Source organism: Neomonachus schauinslandi, chromosome 1 (genome assembly GCF_002201575.2).
Source record: "Neomonachus schauinslandi chromosome 1, ASM220157v2, whole genome shotgun sequence".
Lineage (NCBI taxonomy): Eukaryota > Metazoa > Chordata > Mammalia > Carnivora > Phocidae > Neomonachus > Neomonachus schauinslandi.
In genome coordinates, this window is record NC_058403.1 from 103,621,825 (window position 1) to 103,644,179 (window position 22,355).

Below are 22,355 nucleotides of genomic sequence, written 5' to 3' on the forward strand. Positions count from 1 at the left end.
TTTTACATAATTTCACCCCTACCATTCTGACAAAGTATTACACTCTAATAAAGACTACCCTAATCTTCACCTAGCAATATTTCCAGGCTGATATTATTATTCTCATTTCCTTGAATAATATCCATACTCCAGGGCCATTTTCCTTCTCATATTCAATATCATGCATGCTTGTATCAAGGTTCCTTTCTTCATATCCTGTCACAGTATCAATCACTGCCTCCTGTCCACTCAATCCACTTTTGATTTATCAGCCGCCGTCTTTCTGGACTCCATAACTCGACCCAAACCATTTTAACAAGACATTGACAAATAGCACCCAGTATCACATCAACCTGTTCCACTTAGTAAACTAAGAAACAGTAACTGTGACATCTCTGCATAAGTATTCCATTCTATTCCCCAGACTGATGTATATTAATGAGGAGATGGTATTTGAAATGCTTCTTCCACATCAGCATCTAATATGATCAAATTAGGAAATGGGATGATTTATTAAATTTTGTAGAGCTGAAATATTTCTTTATATCGCTATATGTGTGGTTTCAGAAAGTGAGCTGTTGCTTTCAATTTTTCTACTGAGGATGTGCCTGCATTTCACAGACGAATTATTGTCTTTAAAAAGATTGCAAGAAGGCAAAATGTTATTAAGCAAATGCTCAGTAAAACAAACTAAATCAGTTTTAAAATTCCTAATTTAATGTAAATCTTGGTTGTTTCACTGAAATTCAGTTTGTGATCTTATTAAGTCATATTTGCATTGTACTGTCTTGCTGTAGGACAGTTTTAAATTTATAGCATTACCAAGCAGCTTCACTTCTTGACTTTTAAGATGCATCCTCAATAAAATAATTGCTGTATAAGCACACATTTTGTTCTTATTTTCAGATATAAGACAAAATAAAGATCAATGGGTTAATAAAAGAATAAAATGAAAATAGAAAATCAACTATTTGGGTCACTTCTATAATTTTCATAATTAGATATTAAAATGTTTTTACTTAAATGCTCCCCAACTGAAAGTTCAACAAATGTTTCATGGACAGTTTAAACTTTAAATGATGAATTTGTTTTTTAATATTATATTTGTATATGAAAAGGATAGTTAATATGTTCACCATAAAAAAAACCGAAGTGAAAAGAATGTAAAAGTCATATATTTTCCATAAACAGATTCTCATCTTAACTCATTTTCTACTTTCTAGATATCCATATATTCCAGAAGTCAAACTCTACCCATTTTAAACCTATAAGATTTCCAAGTACAAAATTTACATGTAAGTCTAAACATAAGCCAACCTCAGCATAATGAGTTTATCTATCCAACAGTTTTCTAATGGAGCCACCAATGACTTCTTTTGATTCATGGACAAATCAAAAGATTACAAATAAATGAATTCTGAAGGTACTCTGATTGAATTCACTGATTAGAAAATATGTGTAAAATTCAACAGAACAATGTAATACAGGTAGTGTATGAGAAAAAGAAAAACATGACAAAAACAAGAAAAGGACAGATCACCCAGTAAAGGATTAATTGGGAATCCCAAATATTTACTAAATTTATTTACTATTTAAATTTTATCATGTGAACAAGGATCATTTGCTTAACCACTTTTGTATACAGTGGCCATCTTACAACTTTAAAGAGGTTAATCTAATTTTTAAATTTAAAAAATTCAGTATTATTCAAGTTGAAAAATTAACATTGATACTATATTGTTAAAGTATAACGTTTCTCAATACTCAGAAAAGGACACCGGAAAGTTAAAACACCAGAAATGCTCTCCTTTTGTCCTTAGATAATTATAGCATGAAGAAAAATGAGAATTAAACATATTTTTTAAATCTGTTAAATAAAATATGATAAGACAGAAGCAAACTCACAAGGATATTGTAGTACATCATAAAAATAGTAAGATTTTATTTTTTTTTTTAAGATTTTATTTACTTGTCGAAAAGAGAGAGAGAGCACAAGCAGGGGGAACAGCAGGTAAAGGGAGAAGCAGGCTCCCCACTGAGCAGGGAGCCCTATGCGGGGCTTGATCCCAGGACCCTGGGATTATGACCTAAGCCGAAGGCAGATGCTTAACCAACTGAGCCACCCAGGCATCCCAATAAGATTTTTTTTTTTTTTTAAAGAACACTAATGTTTTTACCAGGCTTTACAGTTTAGAAAGTACTTTGAACATATCAGATAAATGCATTTTCAGAAATTATGTCACTTATGCCAATTAATATTTTTTTACTTATTCTATTTGTAATTCCACATGCTTAATGAAAATTGTCCTAATTTTTTCTAATATATAGTAATCCCCCTCTACCCTAATGCCCTTCACACCTGTAGTCTACAGGATACAATAAGCAGATTTAAATTGTCTCATTTTCTGTTTGTCTCCTCTACGTGCGTGTGCGCATGCACGCACGCACATGTGATGTGCTTGTCATCATTCCATGTAGCCTAAATGCTTCCTGTGGGTAGAAACCTATATACCATTGAAGGGAAAAGAAATCACAGAAATAGGACAATTAAAACGTTATATTTTATGGATCAGGAAAAAATATTATAGAATTAATTCATTAATTCCTCCAAATTTATGTTAACTCTCCCAGTCTGGAGATAAAAGAATGTATCAATATCTGTGTACTTAGACATATTTGCAGCATGAAAGAGAAAAACAGGAAATGAAACAAAATTATTCATTAAAGAAATGGCTGATTTCAAAGGCTATTACTTGTGTTTATAAAATACAGAATAATATACTATATATACAATTTATATACAACTGCAATATAAATGAAAAAAACACTAGCAATTTTATACATATTTATAATTACCCTATAAAAGTCGAACATCAATAAATGAAATGTGAAAATATTATTATAAGTTCCTACCGAAAATACATATTATGTCTAAACATACATAAGAAGATGCACAGTTTTAAGAAATCCCCTCACACCACACAAGAAAGTCTTTAAGTTGACTTCTTGAATCAAAATCAAAATACATCTCTTTTAAGAGAAAAGATGCATGTCAAAAAGCCCAAAGAGTCAATAACACCAGGAAATATATATTTGGGAATGTACAGTTTATACCTAAATCTGTAAAAATCCTGAGCACCACCTACACTCAATGGCTCGTTTGGACATAATGCAATATATAGCATTATTTTAGCTCCATGTGAGGGGAAAAAACACAAGCTGACTGTCGAGTCTTCAATACACAGAAGTCACCAAGAAAGTTAGAAAAGAAATCAAGAGATGAATAAGAACAAAAAAGATGAAAATGTATTATAAAATAAGCCATAATCATCTTAGCAGATAAGATAAAGCATTTGACAAAAATCAAGACCCACTGTTGCAAAAAACATTCTCAGCTAACAAGAAATATAGAAGATTCTTCTCCAGGTTTACAAAGGGCATTAGCAAAAACCCAACAGCTAACATCACATTGAAGGTGACAGACTGACTACTTTCTTCCTAAGATAGAAAAAACTGGCAAGGATGCCTAATCTCACCATTTTTCTACAAGAGTAAAGTGGAAATCCTAGAAAATGCAAACAGCCAAGAAAACTGTATAAATGGTATACAGTTTAAAGAAAAACAAAACTGCCTCAACTTTCATGTATTATGACTGTTTTCACAGAAAATCCTAAGGTATATTAAAAATATCTACTAGATCTAATAAGAGTAGCAAGGTTACAAGATTTGAAATACACACAAAAAACCAAAATATACATCGTATAAAATATATAATATACAGTATATATAATATATAATCAATTATACATCTATATGTTGGCAGCAAAATATTGGGAAATGAAATTTTAAAATAATTCCTATTTTCAGTAGCATCAAAAAATTGAAAGTAGGGGCACCTGGTAGTTCAATTGGTTTAAGTGTCCAACTCTTGATCTCAGGGTTGTGAGTTCAAACCTTAAATTGCACTCCACACTGGGCATGGAGCCTACTTTAAAAAAATTGAAAATAAATTTAACAAAAGATTTACAAGACTGCTACACTAAAAACTACAAAACATTGTTGGGATAAATGAAAACCCAAAAAAAGAGAGTGATATACCGTGTCTGTAGATTAGAAGACGCAATTTGTTGATTCCCCTATTCTAATGATTCAGTTAACTCCCTATAAAAATTCCATCAGGACCTTTCGAAGAAATTGTCAAGCTAATGCTACAATTCATATGGAAATACAAAAAATAATACCTGACGTCAAGACTTACTATAAAATTTAGTAATCAAAACGGTGGGGTACTGGCATTAAAATAGATCAATGAAACCAAGTAGACATTCTAGAAATAGAATTCATTTCACATGGTCAACTGGTGTTTGACAAGGCACCAAGATTACTCTGCAGGAAAATGAAACTATCTTAAAAATGGTGTTAGACCACCATATGGAAAAAAAGAGGAACCTCTACCCATATTTCACACCATACAGAAAAAATATTTTGAGAATGACATCAACAAGATGGTAGAATAGGAAATCCGAACCCCTGTTCACCCTACAGACACAACCACATAAAAACAATATACAGACCAAAATATCTTTATGAGAACTCTAGAAACCAATAAAGTTGCAGCGCTCCAGGTAAGTGCAAAGCCAAGAACAGCTACACTGAAATGTCTAAGAGTCATCACTGTATCCACAATATCTCCTCAAAGCCAGCATAATTCGCCTTGGCTTCTGACTTCTCCCTTGGAGGGTATGGGGATAGAAAAGAGTGGAGCATGCATCCAACATTCCAGCTTTTCAGAGGGCTACCCAAGGGAATGGTTTTTGTCTTTCCTGATTCAGAACGCTAACAGAACCAGCAGAGTTTGGATGGGTGACTGGGGCTGCTGAAAGCAAAAGAGAGAGGCAGTGCCTTGCTGGGAAACCACAGAACCTATGGTGAAGCAAACAATGTCCAACATGGCTCAGCACACCCAGAAAAGGGTGCCTAAACTTGAAGTTTCTACCTTAGGAAGGAAAACAGTGGAGCATGTGTCCAGTGTTCCAGATTTTCAGAGATTTCTTGGAAAGGAAGATATGTATCTTACTGATTCAGAGTGCTAATGGGGAACTAGCATACACTCCAGATGCCTGAGTGCCAATGACAACCAAGGAGAATAGGGCTGTTTGTCCCTGTAGTACCAGAGAACCTGAATTGCCACAGACACCACTAGAGGGAGCAAGAGATTACAAACTCCTGAAAAAGAAGTCGGAAAAATTCAAAATGGGAAATTACAGGCACAACTCTAGAGAAGTTGCAACCTCCAGAAAAAGGTTTCAGAGGCCCCCAGAATCTCTAGTCAGACGGACTAGTGAAGGTATTCCCCTGTACAAAGCCAAGCCCTAAAGACAGAGAGATGGCTGATTTTTAAAAATTTCTAGAATTCAACAGAATATTAAAAAGCATAAGAAAAAGGGAAACATGACCCAAAGTAACAAATTTTCAGAAACCAATTCAAAAGAAAGCTCAGAAAGAGATGAATTACCTGAAAAAGAATGCAAAATAATTATCTTAAGTTCAGGGGTGCCTGGGTGGCTTAGTCAGTAAAGCGTCTGCCTTCGGCTCAGGTCATGATCTCAGGGTCCTGGGATCAAGCCCAACATCGGGCTCCCTGCTCAGTGGGGAGCCTGCTTCTCCCTCTCCCTCTGCCCCCTGCCCACTTGTGCATGCTCACGCTCACTCTCTAATAAATAAACAAAAATCTTTAAAAAAAAAAAAAGTTCAATGAGATACAAGAGAACTATGAATAGATATTCCACTAAACAAAATCAGAAAAATGATGCATAAACAAAATAAGAATATTAGTAAAGAGAGAGAGACTATAAAAAAAGAACTAAACAGAAATGCTAGAGCTGATAAATACAATAACTAAACTGAAAAATTCATTAGAGGGGTTCAACAGCAGACTTGATCACCAAAAAAAAAAAAAATCTATGAACTCAAAATCAGGTATTTTGAAATTACTGAGTTAGAGGAACAAAATAAAAACAATGGAGAAAGAGGAAAAAGCCTAAGGAAATTATAAAACAAAAACAAGTTGATCAATATACCTATGATGTAGATGCAGAATAAGAGGAACAGAAGACACAAAGCTTGTTAAAGAAATAATGGTCAAAAACTTCCAAGATATGAGGAAGGAAATAGACATACAAATTCAAGAAGCTCAAAAGACTCCAACTGGAAAGAACCCAAACAGTCCCACACCAAGACTAATTGTAACTAAACTGTCAAAGACAAAGAGAGAATCTTGAAAGAAACAAAAGAAAAGTGACTCATCATGTACAAGGAAGCTTCCATAAAATTATCAGTGAAATAAAATTCCCATGACTCATCATGTACAAGGAAGCTTCCATAAAATTCTCAGAAGAAACCTTACAGGCCAGAGAAGAGTGGGATGATACATTCAAAAAGTTAAAAAAAAAAACAAAAACCAAAAAAACTGCCAACCAAGAATACTATAACCAGCAAAACCATCCTTCAAAAATAAAGGTGAAATAGACTTTCCCAGATAAATAAAAATTGAGGGAATTCATTACCACTAGATCTGCAAGAGAATCCTGCAAGATAAATGGAAAAAACACTAGACAGCAACACAAAAGCATATGAAAATATAAAGCTCACTGCTAAAAGTAAATACATAAACAAATACAGAATACTGTAATATAATGATGATAAATAAACCACCTTTAATTCTGGTACAGAATTTAAAAGACTAAAGTATAAAAAATAACTATAGGGGCACCTGGGTGGCTCAGTTGGTTAAGCATCCGAATCTTGGTTTCAGCTCAGGTCATGATCTCTGGGTCATGGGACTGAGCCCCACATCTGGTTCTGTGCTCAGCACTGAATCTGCTTGAGATTCTCTCTCTCTCCCTCTTCCTCTGCCCCTCCCCCTACTCACACCCACACTTAATCACTCGCTCTGTCAAATAAATAAAATCTTAAAAAAGACAACTATAAAACTGTCAGTAGATACACATTATATAAAATATATATTATTAACAAAATAACAACTGGGGAAGATATGTAAAGGGTATGTATATAGGAGTTATATTACCCTTAAGTTTTCATTAAATTTGAAATTATCAGAAAACAAAGTTTCCTATACACCAGCAATGAAGAAGTGGAATTTAAAGAACAATATGATTTACATTCACACCCCCCCAAAATGAAGTACTTAGGTAAAAATCTAACAAAATACACACAATATCTATTGGAGGACAATTACAAAACTCTGATGAACAAAATAATAAAATAACTAAATAGAGATATTCCATATTCATGGATAAGTAGACTGAATATTATCAAGATGACAGTTCTTCCTAACTTGATCTCTAGATTCAATGCAATCCCAGTTAAAAGCCCAGCAATTTATTTTATAAATATCAACAAACTGATTCCAAAGTTTATATGGATAGGCAAAAGACCCAGAATAGCCAACACAATATTGAAGAAGAATAAAGTTGGAAGACTGACATTACATGACTTCAGGTCTTACTATAAAGCCACAGTAATCAAGACAGTATGGTATTTACAAAAGAACAGACAAACAGATCCACAGAACTGTAGTAGGCCCACATAAATAGCTGATCTTTGACAAAGGAACAAAAGCAATACAATGGAGCAAACACAGTCTTTTCAATAAATGATGCTGGACCAGCTGGACATCCACATGCAAAAATAAAAAAAAACAACACATGAACCCTGACAATATCCTTATGTCCTTCACAAAAACTTACTCAAAATGGATCATAGACCTAAGTGTAAAACACAGAACTATATAATCCCTATAACATAGTAGAAAACCTAGATGACTTTGGATATGGCAGCAACTTCAGATACAACACCAAAGGCATGATCCATAAAAGAAATAATTGATAAACTAAACTTCATTAAAATTAAAAACTTCTGCTCTACAAAAGAGGATACCAAGAGAATAACACAACAAGCCACAGACTGGAAGTAAATATTTACAAAAGACACATCTGATAAAAGCAGTGTCATCTAAAATATGAAAATACACTTAAAACTCAACAATAAAAAAAAAAAAAATTAAAATATAGGCCAAAGACCTTAAAAGACAACTCAATAAGAAGATATACAGATGGCAAATAAGCATATGAAAAGATCTTCCACATCAGTGTCATCAGGGAAATGTAAAGTAATAATGAACTACCACTAAAAACTTACTAAAATGGCCAAAAACACTAGCAAGACCAAATGCTGGTGAGGATGTGGAGCAATAGAAACAGCCACTCTGGAAGATAGTCTGGCAATTTCTTACAAAACTAAACATACTCTTACTATATAACCCAGCAATTACGCTCCCTGTTGCTTACCCAAAGGAGCTGAAAACTTAAGTTCAGACAAAAACATGCACACATATTTAGAGCAGCTTTATTCATAACTGCCAAAACCTGGAAGAAACCAGGTTATGCTTCAGGAAGTAAATGGATAAACTGTGGTAAATCCAGACAATGGAATATTACATAACACTAAAAAGAAATGAACTATCAGGCCATGAAAACACATGTAGGAATCTTAGCTGCATATTACTAAGTGAAATCTTGAGACAAATGACAATGAAAACACAATATACCATTTATGGGTTGTAAGAAAAACAGTCCTAAGAGGGTAGTTTATAGCAAAAAATTCCTACATTAAAAAAGAAGAAAGATCTCAAACTAACAACTTAACTTTACATCTCAAGGAATTAGAAAAAGAAGAACTACACCAAAACTTAGCAGAAGGAAACGATTAATAAAGATCACACGGAAGTGGGGGACCTGGGTGATGCAGTCGGTTAAGAGACCAACTCTTGATTTCAGCTCAGGTCATGATCTCAGAGTTGTGGGACTGAGCCTCACACTGGGCTCCACACTCAGCACAGAGTCTGCTTTTCCCTCTCTCTCTGCTCCTCCCCCAGCTCTCCCTTCTCTCAAATAAATAGATAAATAAAATCTTTAAAACAAACAAAAAAAAGATTAGACCAGAAATAATGAAATGAAGTACAGTAAAAACAATTTTAAAAGTCAGTGAAACAGGGGGCACCTGGATGGCTCAATCAGTTGGACAACCAACTCTTGGTTTCAGCTCGGGTGATGATCTTGCAGGTGTCGTGGGATTGAGCCCCACGCCGGGCTCTGCCCTCAGCAGGCAGGCTGCTTGAGATTCTTTCTCTCTCTCCCTCAGCCCTTCTGACCACTCACATGTACATGCTCTCTCTCAATCTCTCTCTCTCTAGTTATTCAATCAATCTTTTAAAAAAAGTCAGTGGAACTAAGGGTCCCCTTCTTAAAAAGATCAACAAAGTTGGCAGACCCCTAACAAGATTAACTAAGGAAAAAAAGAAGACTCAAATAACTAAAATCAGATATGAAACAGGAGAAATTACAACTGATATCAAAGAAATAAAAAGGATTATGAGACTGCTATTAACAATTACATACGAACAAATTGGATAACAAAAAAATATGGATAAATTCATACAAATACACATTTATCAAGACTAAATTATGAAGAACAGAAAATCTGAACAGACCTATAGCAAGGAGACTGAATCAGTAATCAAAAACCTCACAACAAATAAAAGCCCAGGACCAGATGGCTTCACTGGAGAATTCTAGCAAACATTTAAAAAAGAATTAATGCTAATCCCTCTGAAACTCTTCCAAAAAATTAAAAAGGAAGGAACACTTCCAAACTCATTTTATTACCCTGATACCAAAGCAAACAAAGATAATACAAGAAAACTATAGCCCAATATCTATATTGAATATTGATGCAAAAAACTCAACAAAATACCAGCAAATCATATTCAACAGCACATTCAAATAATTTTAGGGCATAAATAAATGGGTTTTGTCCTTGAATGCAAGGATGATTAAATATACAAAAATCAATAAGTGTAATAAACCACATTAACAAAATGAAGAACAAAAATCACATGATCATCTCAATTGATATAAAAAAATTTGACAAAATTAAATATCTTTTCATGTAAAAACACTCAAAAATTAGGAAGAGAAGTAACTCAATATAATAAAGTTCATATACCAAACGCCCAGAGCTTAACATCATACTCAACAGTGAAAACCTGAAATCTTTTCCTCAAAGACCAGTAACAAGGCAAAGATGCCCACACTCTGCCACTTCTATTCAACACAGTACTAGAATTTCTAGCCAGAACAATTAAGCAGGAAAAAGAAATAAAAGTCATCTAAATTGGAAAAGACAAAGTAAAATTACATGATGACATGATCTTAAATGTACAAAACCCTAAGATTACACAACACAAACACACACACACACACACACAGTGTCAGAATAAGCAAATTCAATAAAGTTGCAAGTTACACAATCACCACTAAAAAATCAGTTGTGTTAAAAAAAAAAATGAGTTGTGTCTCTTTACACTAACAAAGAGCAAACGGGAAAGAAAATTAACAATCTCATTTACATTATCATTAAAAAGAACAAAACAAGGGCGCCTGGGTGGCTCAGTTGGTCAAGCGACTGCCTTCGGCTCAGGTCACGATCCTGGAGTCCCGGGATCGAGTCCCGCATCGGGCTCCCTGCTCAGCAGGGGGTCTGCTTCTCCCTCTGCCCTCTTCCCTCTCGTGCTCTCTGTCTCTCATTCTCTCTCTCAAATAAATAAATAAAATCTTTAAAAAAAAAAAAAGAACAAAACAAGGAATAAACTTAACTAAGGAGGCAAAAATCTTGTATACACACACTCAACAGGAAAACACTGCTGAAAAAAATTAAAGATGACATAACAGAAAAATATCCCGTGTTCATGACATGGGAAGACTTAGTATTTATTGTTAAAATGTCATTACTACCAAAGCTATCAACAGATGCAATGCAAATACTATCAAAATCTCAAAGGCCTTTTTCACAGAATAGGAAAATTCTAAAACTGATTTTGACTCTCAAAGGACCCCAAGTACCCAAAACAATCTACCAAAAGAACAAAGCTGAAGGCCTCACACTTATGATTTCAAGAAATATTACAAGCTATAGTAATCAAAGGATTGGTATTGGCATACAGACAGAAATATAAACTAATGGAAAAGAATAGAGTCCAGAAATAAACTCTTGTGTATATGGCCAAATGATTTTCACAATGTCTACACAATGGGAAAATTAGAGTCTTTTCAATAAATGTTGGGGAAAACCATATCCCCATACAAAATAATGAAGATAGACACTTATCTTATACCACATACAAAAATTAACTCAAAATGAGGACAAGAGGGATGCCTGGGTGGCTCAGTTGGTTAAGTGTCTGCCTTCGGATCAGGTCACGATCTCGGGGTCCCGGGATGGAGCCCCACGTTGGGCTCCCTACTCAGTGGGGAGTCTGCTTCCCCCTCTCCCACTCCCCCTGCTTGTGCTCTCTGTCTCTCTCTCAAGAATAAATAAATAAAATCTTTAAAAAAAAGTGAGAAGAGAAAGAAGGGGCTAAGAAATTTATTTAAAAAAAACAATAGCTGACAACTTCCCTACTCTGGGGAAAGGAAAAGATACTCAGGTCTAGGAAATAGAGAGCCCCCCAAAAAATTAACACAAGGAGGTCTACACCAAGACAATAATAATTAAAATGGTACAAAGTAGTGATAAACAGAGAACTGTAAAAGCAGCAAGAGAAAAGAAAAAAGTTACATACAAGGAAAACCCCGTAAGGCTATCAGCCGATTTTTCAGCAGTAACACTGCAGGCCAGAAGGGAGTGGCAATGATATATTCAAGTGTTGAAAGAAAAAAAAAACCAGGGCACCTGGGTGGCTCAGTTGGTTAAGCGACTGCCTTCGGCTCAGGTCATGATCCTGGAGTCCCGGGATCGAGTCCCGCATCGGGCTCCCTGCTCAGCGGGGAGTCTGCTTCTCCCTCTGACCCTCCCCCCTCTCTCAAATAAATAAATAAAATCTTAAAAAAAAAAAAGAAAGAAAAAAAACTGAATCCAAAATACTCTACCTGGCAAGATTAGCAATCATAATAGGAGAGATAATGAATTTCCCAGACAAACAAAAGTCAAAGTTCATTACCACTAAACCAGCCTTATAAGAAACATTAAAGGAAATTCTTTGAGTGGAAAGACAAAGCAATCATCAGGAATAAGAAAATTAAGAAAAAATTTCATAGGTAAATACAAACATAATAAAAGTAGATTAACCACTTAAAAAATCAGTATGGAGGTTAAAACACAAAAGCAATAAAATCAATTATATCTGTAAAAATCAGCCAAGAGATTGACAAAATAAAAGGATGTACAGTATGACATCATATACATAAAACATGGGGGGAGGGGGAATAAAAATTTAGTGCTTTTAGAATGGGTTCAAACTTAAGTGACCATCAACTTAATATAAACTTCTACATGCATAAGATATTATATAGGAACCTCATGTTGACCACAAAACACCTATAACAGATACACAAAAAATACAGAGAAAGGAGTCCAGGCATAACACTAAAGAAAATCATCAAATTACAAAAAAAGAGCAAGAGAAGGAGAAAGGAACAGAGAGGAACTACAAAAACAACCATAAAACAAGTAACAAAATGGCAATAAGTACATACCTATCAATAATTACTTTAAATGTAAATGGACTACATGCTCCAATCAAAGGACACAAAGTGACAGAAGAGATAAACTGGAGGGGATTATGCTAAGTGAAATACGTCAAGCAGAGAAAAACTATTATCATATGGTTTCACTCATATGTGGAACATAGGAATAGCTCAGAGGACCACAGCGGAAGGGAGGGAAAACTGAATGGGAAGAAATCAGAGAGGGAGACAAACCATGAGAGACTCTGGACTCCGGGAAACAAACAGGGTTACAGAAGGGAGGTGACTGAGGTGGGGGGGATGGAGTAACCAGGTGATGGGTATTAAGGAGGGCACGTGTTGTGATGAGCACTATTATATACAACTAATGAATCGTTGAACCCATTACTTCAAAAACTAATGATGTACTATATGTTGGCTAATTGAATATAATAATAAAAAATAAAAAAAAAAGTAAGACCCATCAACACGCTGCCTACAAGAGACTCACTTCAGAACTAAAGACCCATGCAGATTGAAGATGAAGGGGTAGAAAAACATTTACCATGCAAATGGAAGCAAAAGGAAAGCTGGGGTAACAGTATTAACTTCAGACAAATTAGACTTTAAAACAATAATGTAGCAAGAGACAAAGAAGAACACTACAAAATGATAATGGGAACAATCCAACAAGAGGACATACCAATTGTAAATATTTATGTACCCAACATGGAAGAACCGAAATATATAAAGCAACTATTAACAGATGAGGGAAGAAACTGACAGTAATGCAATAACTGCAGGGGACTTTAACACCTACTTACATCAATGGATAGATCATCCAGACAGAAAATCAACAAGAAAACAGTGGCTATGAATGATATATCAGACCAGATGGACCTAAGATATACCCAGAACACTCCATCCAAAAACAGTAGAATACACATTCTTTTCAAGTACCCATGGCACATTCTCCAGAACAGATGACATTTTAGGTCACAAAACAAGTCTGAATAAATTCAAAAAGACTGAAATCAAAAAATGCATCTTTTCAAACCACAACCGTCTGAAACTAGAAATCAATCACAAATGAAAACTATAAAACACTGATGAAAGACACTGAAGATGACACAAACGAATGGAAAGATATTCCATGCTCATGAATTGAAAGAACAAATAGTTAAACTGTCCATACTATCCAAAGCAATCTACAGATTTAATGCAGCCCCTATCAAAATACCAACAACATTTTTCAAAGAACTAGAAAACAAACAATCCTAAAATTTGTATGGAACCACAGTAAACCCTAAAGAGCCAAAGGAATCTTGAGGGGAAAAAAAGAAGAAAAAAAAAAAAAAGCTGGAGTTATCACAATCCCTGATTTCAAGATACACGACAAAACTATAGTAATTAAAACAGTATGGTACTAGCACAAAAAAAGATATATAGGTAAATGGAACAGAATAGAGCCCAGAAATAAACCCATGATTATATGGTTTCGTCTATGACAAAGGAGGCAAGAATATACAATGGGGAAAAGCAGTCTTTCCAACAAACGGTGTTGGGAAAACTAGACAGCTACATGCAAAAAAATGAAACTGGACCACCTTCTTACCTATCCACAAAAATAAAATGTATTGAAGACCTAAATGTGAGGGGCGCCTGGGTGGCTCAGTCGTTAAGCGTCGGCCTTCGGCTCAGGTCGTCCTGGGATCGAGCCCCGCATTGGGCTCCCTGCTCTGCTGGGAAGCCTGCTTCCCCCTCTCCGGCTCCCCTTACTTATGTTCCCTCTCTCGCTGTGTCTCTTTCTGTCAAATAAATAAAATCTTTAAAAAAAAAAGACCTATATGTGAGACCTGAAACCATAAAACTCCTAGAAAACATAGGCAATAATGAGACATCAGCCTTAGCAATAGTTTTCTAAATATGTCTCCTGAGGGAAGGGAAACAAAAGCAAAAATAGACTTTTGGGACTACACCAAAATAAAAAGCTTTTGCACTGTGAAGGAAACCATCAACAAAAGAGTAAACTACTGAATGAGAGAAGGTACTTGCAAATAATATATGTGATAAGAGGTAATATTCAAAATCTATAAAGAACTTCTACAACCCAACACCAAAACACACACACACACACACAATCCAATTAATAAATGGGCGGAGGACTCAGATAAGTTTTCTAAAAAAGATGACATCCAGATGGCCAACAGACCAATGAAAAGATGCTCAACTTATCATCAAAGAAATGCGAATCAAAACCACATTAAGATATCACCTCATACCTGTCAGAATGGCTAGAATCAAAAAGACAAGAAATAAGTGTTGGCAAGGATGTAGAGAAAAGGAAACCCTCATGCACTACTGGTGGGAATGAAAACTAGTGTAGTCACTGAGGAAAACAGTATGCAGTTTCCTCAAAAAATTAAAAATAATAATACTACATATATGTATACACATATGTACGTGTACACACACACACACACACACACACACTAGAATATTACTCAGCCATAAAAAAGAATGAGATCCTCAATGAATCATGGAACACTACATCAAAAACTAAAGATGTAATGTATGGTGATTAACATAACATAATAACAAAAAAATAAAATTAAATAAAAAAGAATGAGATCTTGCCATTTGCAACACCTAGAAGGTGAAATAAGTCAGTCAAAGACAAATACCATATGATTTCACTTGTATGTGGAATCTAAAAAACAAAACAAATGAGTAAACATAAAAAGCACAAATAGAGAGAACAAATTGAGGGTTGCCAGAGGGGAGGGGGTTGAGGGATGAGCAAAATGGGTGAAAAAGAGTGGGAGTGGGAGTCTTCCAGTTTTGGAATGAATATTTCATGGGGATGAAAGGTATAGCAGAGGGAATATAGTCAACAGTATTGTGAGTGTTGTACAGTGACAGATGATAGCTACATTTGTAGTGAGCTTAGCATAACATATAAATTTGTTATAAATCTGTCTAATCATTATGTTGTACAAACTAATGTAACATTGTAAAAAAACACACACAGGGGCGCCTGAGTGGCGCCACACAGTTGGTTGAGGGTCTGCCTTTGGCTCAGGTCATGATCCCAGGGTCCTGGGGCTGAGCCCCACATCAGGCTCCCTGCTCAGCAGGAAGCCTGCTTCTCCCTCTCTCACTCCCCCTGCTTGTGTTCCCTCTCTCGCTGTGTCTCTCTCTGGCTCCTGGGTGGCTCAGTTGGTTAAGGGACCAACTCTTGTTTTTGCTCAGGTCATGATCTCAGAGTCATGAGATCAAGCCCCAGGTTGGGCTCCGCAGTGGGCGTGGAGCCTGCCTGGGATTCTCTCTTTCCCTCTGCCCCTTCCCCAACTCTCTTAAAAATAAATAAATAAAATAAAATACAGACACACACACAGTATGAAGTTTCTATAATTAGAAGTGTGGTACTACTGCATATATGAAAAGCAGGCCAGTAGAATATGCATAGTCAAGAGAAAGACCCAAGTAGTAATGGAATTTAGTGTATCAATAAAGGGGGACATCATAAATCACTGGGGCAAAGATGGACTTTTTTAATAAACGGTGATGTGATAAACAACCAATTGAAAAAGGAAAACAATAATCCATACCTTGTATCATTGACAAGAATAAATCCACATATATGAAAGACATATATGTAAAAAAATGAAATAAACAGGTATGCTAAAAAGATACATCAATGAATTCCTCTTTATCTCGGTGTAAGGAAAGAATTTCTCTATATTCTGAATGTAAGGAATGTAAGGAAAGATGTATTGAGTGATAAATGTGACCACATAAAAAAACTTGTGCATAGCCAAAAAATAGCATGAACAAAGACAAAAGACAACTGAAAAACTAAGAAAATATTTGCCATTTGTATTACAGCTAAAGGGTTAATCTACCTCGTAAGTAACTCTTAAAAATTAAAGAAAAAAAATACCAAAAACCCAAAAGATGTGAAGTGAAAATTCACACACAAAAACGATAGAAAAATGGCCCCCAAACATATAAAAAGATGTTCAACCTCACTTATGATAAAAAGAAATGAAAACCAAAACTACATTACAAAACCATTTTTCATCTATCAGATTGGCAAACATCTAAATAGGACAACACATTCTATTGATGAGGCTGTGAGGAAAACAGGACTCTCATACAGTACTGATAGGAATTTGGCAATTTCTAACAAAACTACAAATTTATTTACCTTTTCATAGAGCAATCCTATTTCTAGGAGTTTACCCTGAAAAGATACCTCCAACAATACAAAAACATTCATGTACAAGGTTATCCATGGCAGCTTTTTAGTAACTACAGAGTATAGGAAGTATCCTTAATGTCCATAGCTAGGAGAAAGGCTAAACTAATTAGGATACAGGCACACAATGAGAAACTAAGCAGCCATTAAAAAAAAAAATGAGAATGATTACTATTAATGGACATGGAATGCTTTCCAAGATATAGTAGTAAACAAAAAGAGCAAAGTACAAAAGAATTATCTACAGTATGCCATGGATATAATACTGCTTTGTTTAAAAACAAACAGAGGAAAGCTAAAACACAAATAGCATTAGTTACCTATGGAGTGCTTAGGAATAAGATAAAAGGAGAAAGGGGAGTGCTATTTCTCTGATATACCTTTCTAGTATAGTGCTGTCTGTTGGAACCATATTAATGTTTCCCCTACTAAAATAAAGGGAGGAGGGGTGCCTGGCTGGCTCAGTCAGGACAGCGTGCAACTCTTGGTCTCAAGATGGTGAGTTCGAGCCCCATGTTGGGTATAGAGATTAATAAAAATAAATAAATAAACTTAAAAAAATTAAAAATAAAAAATAAAGGGGGGACAAATAAAAGTTTTAAATTTAGGGGGATAAAAAAAGTTAAGATGAAATATAAACAAAAACAAACAAACCTAACTCTTCAAAGAAACTAACCATAATGAAGTGAGGAAGAGAACTATATACCCCCACAGTAAAGATAAAAAGCATAAAAAATATTGACTCTAGGGGCTCCTGGGTGGTGCAGTCAGTTAAACATCCAACTCTTGGTTTCTGCGCAGGGCCGCCGGGGGCTCCATGCTCAGCAGGGAGTCTGCTTGAGATTCTCTCTCTCCTTCTCCCTCTGCCCTTCAGGCTTGTGGGAGCACATGCTTTTGCTCTCTGTCTTTCTCTATAAAAATAAATGCATAAATCTTTAAAAAGAAAAATTACTGACTCTTGTTTGTGTTTGTTTTTTTACAGGGGTATATATCAGCAATTCTGAAACTACTTTCTGTGTACTCTAGAATGAAGAAATAAGTAAATATACTGTGGATAACAGGAGCAGATTCCTCACTGTCGCAAAAGGAAGTGATACATATCACAACTTGAATACTCTGAGAACATAAAAATTATATTAAAATTATATTAAAAAACTGTAATCACCTAATTATAACTTATCCCTGGAAACTGCAGCAAACTTCACACATTTGACTTCCCTCCTGCCATCTCCCAGAACATGCTTTATCTTTCAATTATTTTTTACATATGTAACAAATTTGAAGTTTTGACTTACCACGACTGAAATCACTCATTTCTATTAAAAAGCAGAGATCATTAACAACACACCTTCAGATTTAGAATCATATAGTACTTTTTTCTTTGAAAAACTCACTACTTTCATCTTCTCTGTTTATATAGCCTTGGGGCGCCTGGGTGGCTCAGTTGTTAAGCATCTGCCTTCGGCTCAGGTCATGATCCCAGCGTCCTGGGATCGAGCCCCACATAGGGCTCCCTGTTCCTCGGGCTCCCTGCTCCTCGGGCTCCCTGCTCCTCGGGCTCCCTGCTCTGCAGGAAGCCTGCCTTTCTCCCTCTCCTACTCCCCCTGCTTGTGCCCTCACTCACTGTGTCTCTGTCAAATAAATAAATAAAATCTTAAATAAATAAATAAATAAATAATAGCCTTGGTTAACTCAAGGAATGAGTTGTTCAATTTTCTTGTTACACCAAGATTAAACTCATTTAGTTCAAGCATTTTGAAGAATAAATTCCTAAAATATATTTTCCAAAACAATATATGTATAGGACATGAATAATGTATTTTCTCAAAATTTAAGACTTTTCAGTGACTCCAGATTAGTTATTGTAGTTAAATGGCAAAGTGTCGAATCAAGAGGTTGATTAGAAGCTGCTGTTTTGAATAAACCTCTGAACTTGTTTTCTAATATACAAAATAAAGGTATTCCTGTACATGACACCTTGACAGAGTTACAAAACTCAAATTACTAAATGCATATGTGCTAGATAGTTTATGGTTGACTAGACATCACTGCTACTCTTTTTAAGGTCTTCCTTGCATTGCAAAGGAAAAGAAATTAACATTCGCCTTTGGAGACAGTTGTAAGTAGATAACTGGGCAGAAAAACAGCTTCCAGGTGAGTATTTTGAGAATCACCCACTTCGGTGCTACAAACTGAAAGAGTACTTAAAACTTCCGGTGACTTCTGAGCAAACAACCAGCTGCCATGCTTCAAGTTAAAATAATCAGTGACAGCTTCCCTAATTCCCTGAGCCCTTCCAATGGTTACAAAAGTTCCCTCCGTTAAGACTCTGATGCTTGGAATGAAACTATAAATGACTGATACATGTGAAAATATATGGGAGTATATGTGAAAATACTTTATAAACTAAAAAAGACCATAAAAAGCATGAATTATTATTTTTGTTCCCACCGATGGAAACTTCAATTGAAGTTATTTTCTGGTAATCAGCCTCTTTTTAGACAAATCAATACATCCAAAATAAAGCTTCCCTTCTACAAATCAATAAAACAATAAAACATTTTCTTGCTACAAAACCAAGTGCTCTACCTAACTTCATTTCCCCAATTAAACATTCACTCAAATCAAGGCATGTGCACGGCATTTTGCTAGGTAAAAGAGGATCCCCCTGCAAGATTTTACAATATGTGAGAATAACAAAACATAGTATTCAAAATATAACTGTTAAAAATCAGGAACCACATGTGATGGGGGGTCAAAAAAGGAGGGATTAAATCTGACTTGGGAGTGAAAAATCAAAAAAGGATTGAGAAAGAATTAAAGGTTAAATAGAACTAAACTTTAAAGAATAGAAAGGCTTCACAAAGTATAGATACCGCAAGAAAGGGGAAGTAAAAGCATGCTCAAATAAACAAAGCTAGCAACTTGAGGACCTGAATGGAAAAAAAAAGGCATGTAACACCAGAGTGGCTTAGCCATGGAGTATGACAAACGACAGGAGGCTGAGGCCAAATAACACAAGGCCAGAAAGCTAAACATTTGAACTTTACTGCTATTATCCAACTTCAGATTCACACAATGATTTATAAAATTTTGTGCCCTAAATAACAAAACCAGGCTGCTAACATACACCCACAAGTAGAGCCTAATAGTAGTATGAAGAACTAAGCAGAGAAAAGAAACTGATCTGCCTAAAATGCTTTTCATCCTAACATTCTTCTGCTCAAAAACCTTCAATAATTTCTAAATGCCTCTTTTTATCAAGTCCATCAATACCATAGTCCCCATCCTATTCAACCAAATTTTCTACCATTGCCCAAATGTACAACTGACTCCAGATAGGCTATTTTCTTTATTATTGACCGCTGAGCACAGCAAAAAAACACAGGTGGAGTATTAGTCTGTGTATTAGTCTGTTCTGGCTGCAATAACAAAATACTGCAGACTGGACAGCTAAAACAACAGAAATGTATTTCTCATGGTTCTGGAGGCTGTAAGTCCAAAATGAAGATGCCAGCTGATTTGATTCCTGGTAAGGGCTGCCTTCCTGGCTGAAAAGATGGTAAATATCCACCCTTTCACTGTGTCTTCACATGGCCTTTCCTTTGACTGCATACTCATATAGAGAGAAAATCTCTCTCTTCCTCTTCTTATAAGGCCACCAGCCCTAGAGGATTAAAGCTCCACCCTATGACCTCATTTAACCTTAACCTTAAATACCTCCAATAACGACCCTATCTTCAACTATTGCTACATTGGGGATTGGGACTTCAACATACGAATTTATGGGGGACACAAACTCATTCCATAACACACTGAGGCAAGATCTTGCAAGGTTTTACAGCTTCTTTGCTTACATTCTTCAACAATTACCTCCATCATGTGAAAAAGCCCAGTCTGGCCTAACGGAGGATGAGAAGCCAATGAGGATGAGTGACCCCAGATGAGACTAGCAAAAGAACTGCCAGCTGAACTCAGTCAAAATCATAAAATCATGAGAACTTAAGTGATTGTTGCTTTAGATCACTAAGTTTGGAAACAGTCTGTTACAAAGCAATAAATATGAGATGGCATACCTTCTTGTTCTGCTTTTTGACCTAGATCTCTGAACTCTATAGGATTTCCCTCGACCCCTTGAACGACTTCGACTTCGTTTTCTTCTAGAGCCATAAGAAGAGCTACTGCTTGATCGATGCCTGCGTCTGAAATAAAATATAATCAAATGTCATTGCTATAAAAAAAATGTTTACGGGCGTCTGGGTGGCTCAGTCGGTTACGTGTCTGCCTTCGGCTCGGGTCATGATCTCGGGGTCCTGGGATCAAGCCCCACATCAGGCTCCCTGCTCAGCTGGGAATCCGCTTCTCCCTCTACCCCTCACCCTGCTCGTGTTCTCTCTGTTTCACTCTCTCTCAAATAAATAAAATCTTTAGAAAAAAAATTTTTTACAGCCATTAAAGAGAAATCATCTAGATTCTAAAGAATCATCCCATTTTTACTATTTCTAAATCCTTCCTAGAAGCAAATAGAGATAAAATGTTATTCCTGTTGAGAAGTCAGATGACTGATTCCTAATTTAGTGATTGGATCAGCTACTAATTAAGACATTATGGGTGCTCAGTAGTATACAATCCTTCCAAATATTATCAAATAATATGTTATGAGAACTATACCAGTTTACACCTACAAAGAATAGACAAAGGAAGAAGACACTAGACCCATGGATTGGGCCTGGCAAAAAGGAAAACCTTTGTGGGAGGGAGGGGTTGTACCAAATGGGTAAAGGGGAAAGGGAGATACAGGCCTCCAGTCATGAAATGAGTAAAACGTAGGAACAAAAAGCTGAGCATAAGGAATATAGTCAATGATATTGTAATGGCAATATAATGGGACAGATGGGAGCTATACTTGTGAACATAGCATAATATATAAATTTGTCAAATCGCTAAATTGTAAACCTGAAACTAACATAACACACCCAAATGAAAAACTAAAATTAAACAAAACAAAACAAAACAAACTTTTAGGTTGGGACTTAACCCTCATAAATATATAACTACTAAAAGAAAAATGTTTTACCCAGAAAAATTAAAAGTACAAAAACATGAACTCCAAAGAATGTTACTCTCATTACTATATAAGTGAAAATTATGAATATCACCTTCTATCATATGAATGAGAGCGAGGCTGAAGATCTCTGGACCAAGATCTTGACTTTGACCTTGATTTCCTTCCACCTTTCTTTCGGCTATATGTTCTACTATCTGAAGAACTACTTGAAGATGACCGTCTACGGTGTTTCTTTTTTCTCTTGCTTCTGCTTTCTTCTTCAGTATCTGATGACCGGCGTCCCATTTCTCTAAGTTCAAATTCAAAGAAAATTAGTTCTAGCACAATGGCACAATGGATGAAATTTAACCTAATTTTTGTAGAACTCTGTAAAAATTTAAAAGGTCAACTTTAAATGTACTTGGCTTATTGACAAGACATGAGAAATTGCTGTAGTATAGTTTTCTAGGATTATCAATTAACT

The 22,355-nt window shown here is 35.6% G+C and overlaps 1 protein-coding gene across 1 annotated transcript in view; it reads right to left on the minus strand.

Moving 5' to 3' along the window:
- The window catches only part of RSRC1 (arginine and serine rich coiled-coil 1), a 411,838-nt gene that overhangs the window by 380,053 nt on the left and 9,430 nt on the right, over positions 1 to 22,355 (minus strand). The window contains exons 2-3 of the mRNA XM_044915060.1: positions 21,984 to 22,181; positions 20,901 to 21,026 (exon numbers count right to left, since the gene is read on the minus strand). Coding sequence (XP_044770995.1) covers positions 20,901 to 21,026; positions 21,984 to 22,177 — 320 coding nt within the window. The 5' untranslated portion in view covers positions 22,178 to 22,181. The remainder of the gene's footprint in view (positions 1 to 20,900; positions 21,027 to 21,983; positions 22,182 to 22,355) is intronic.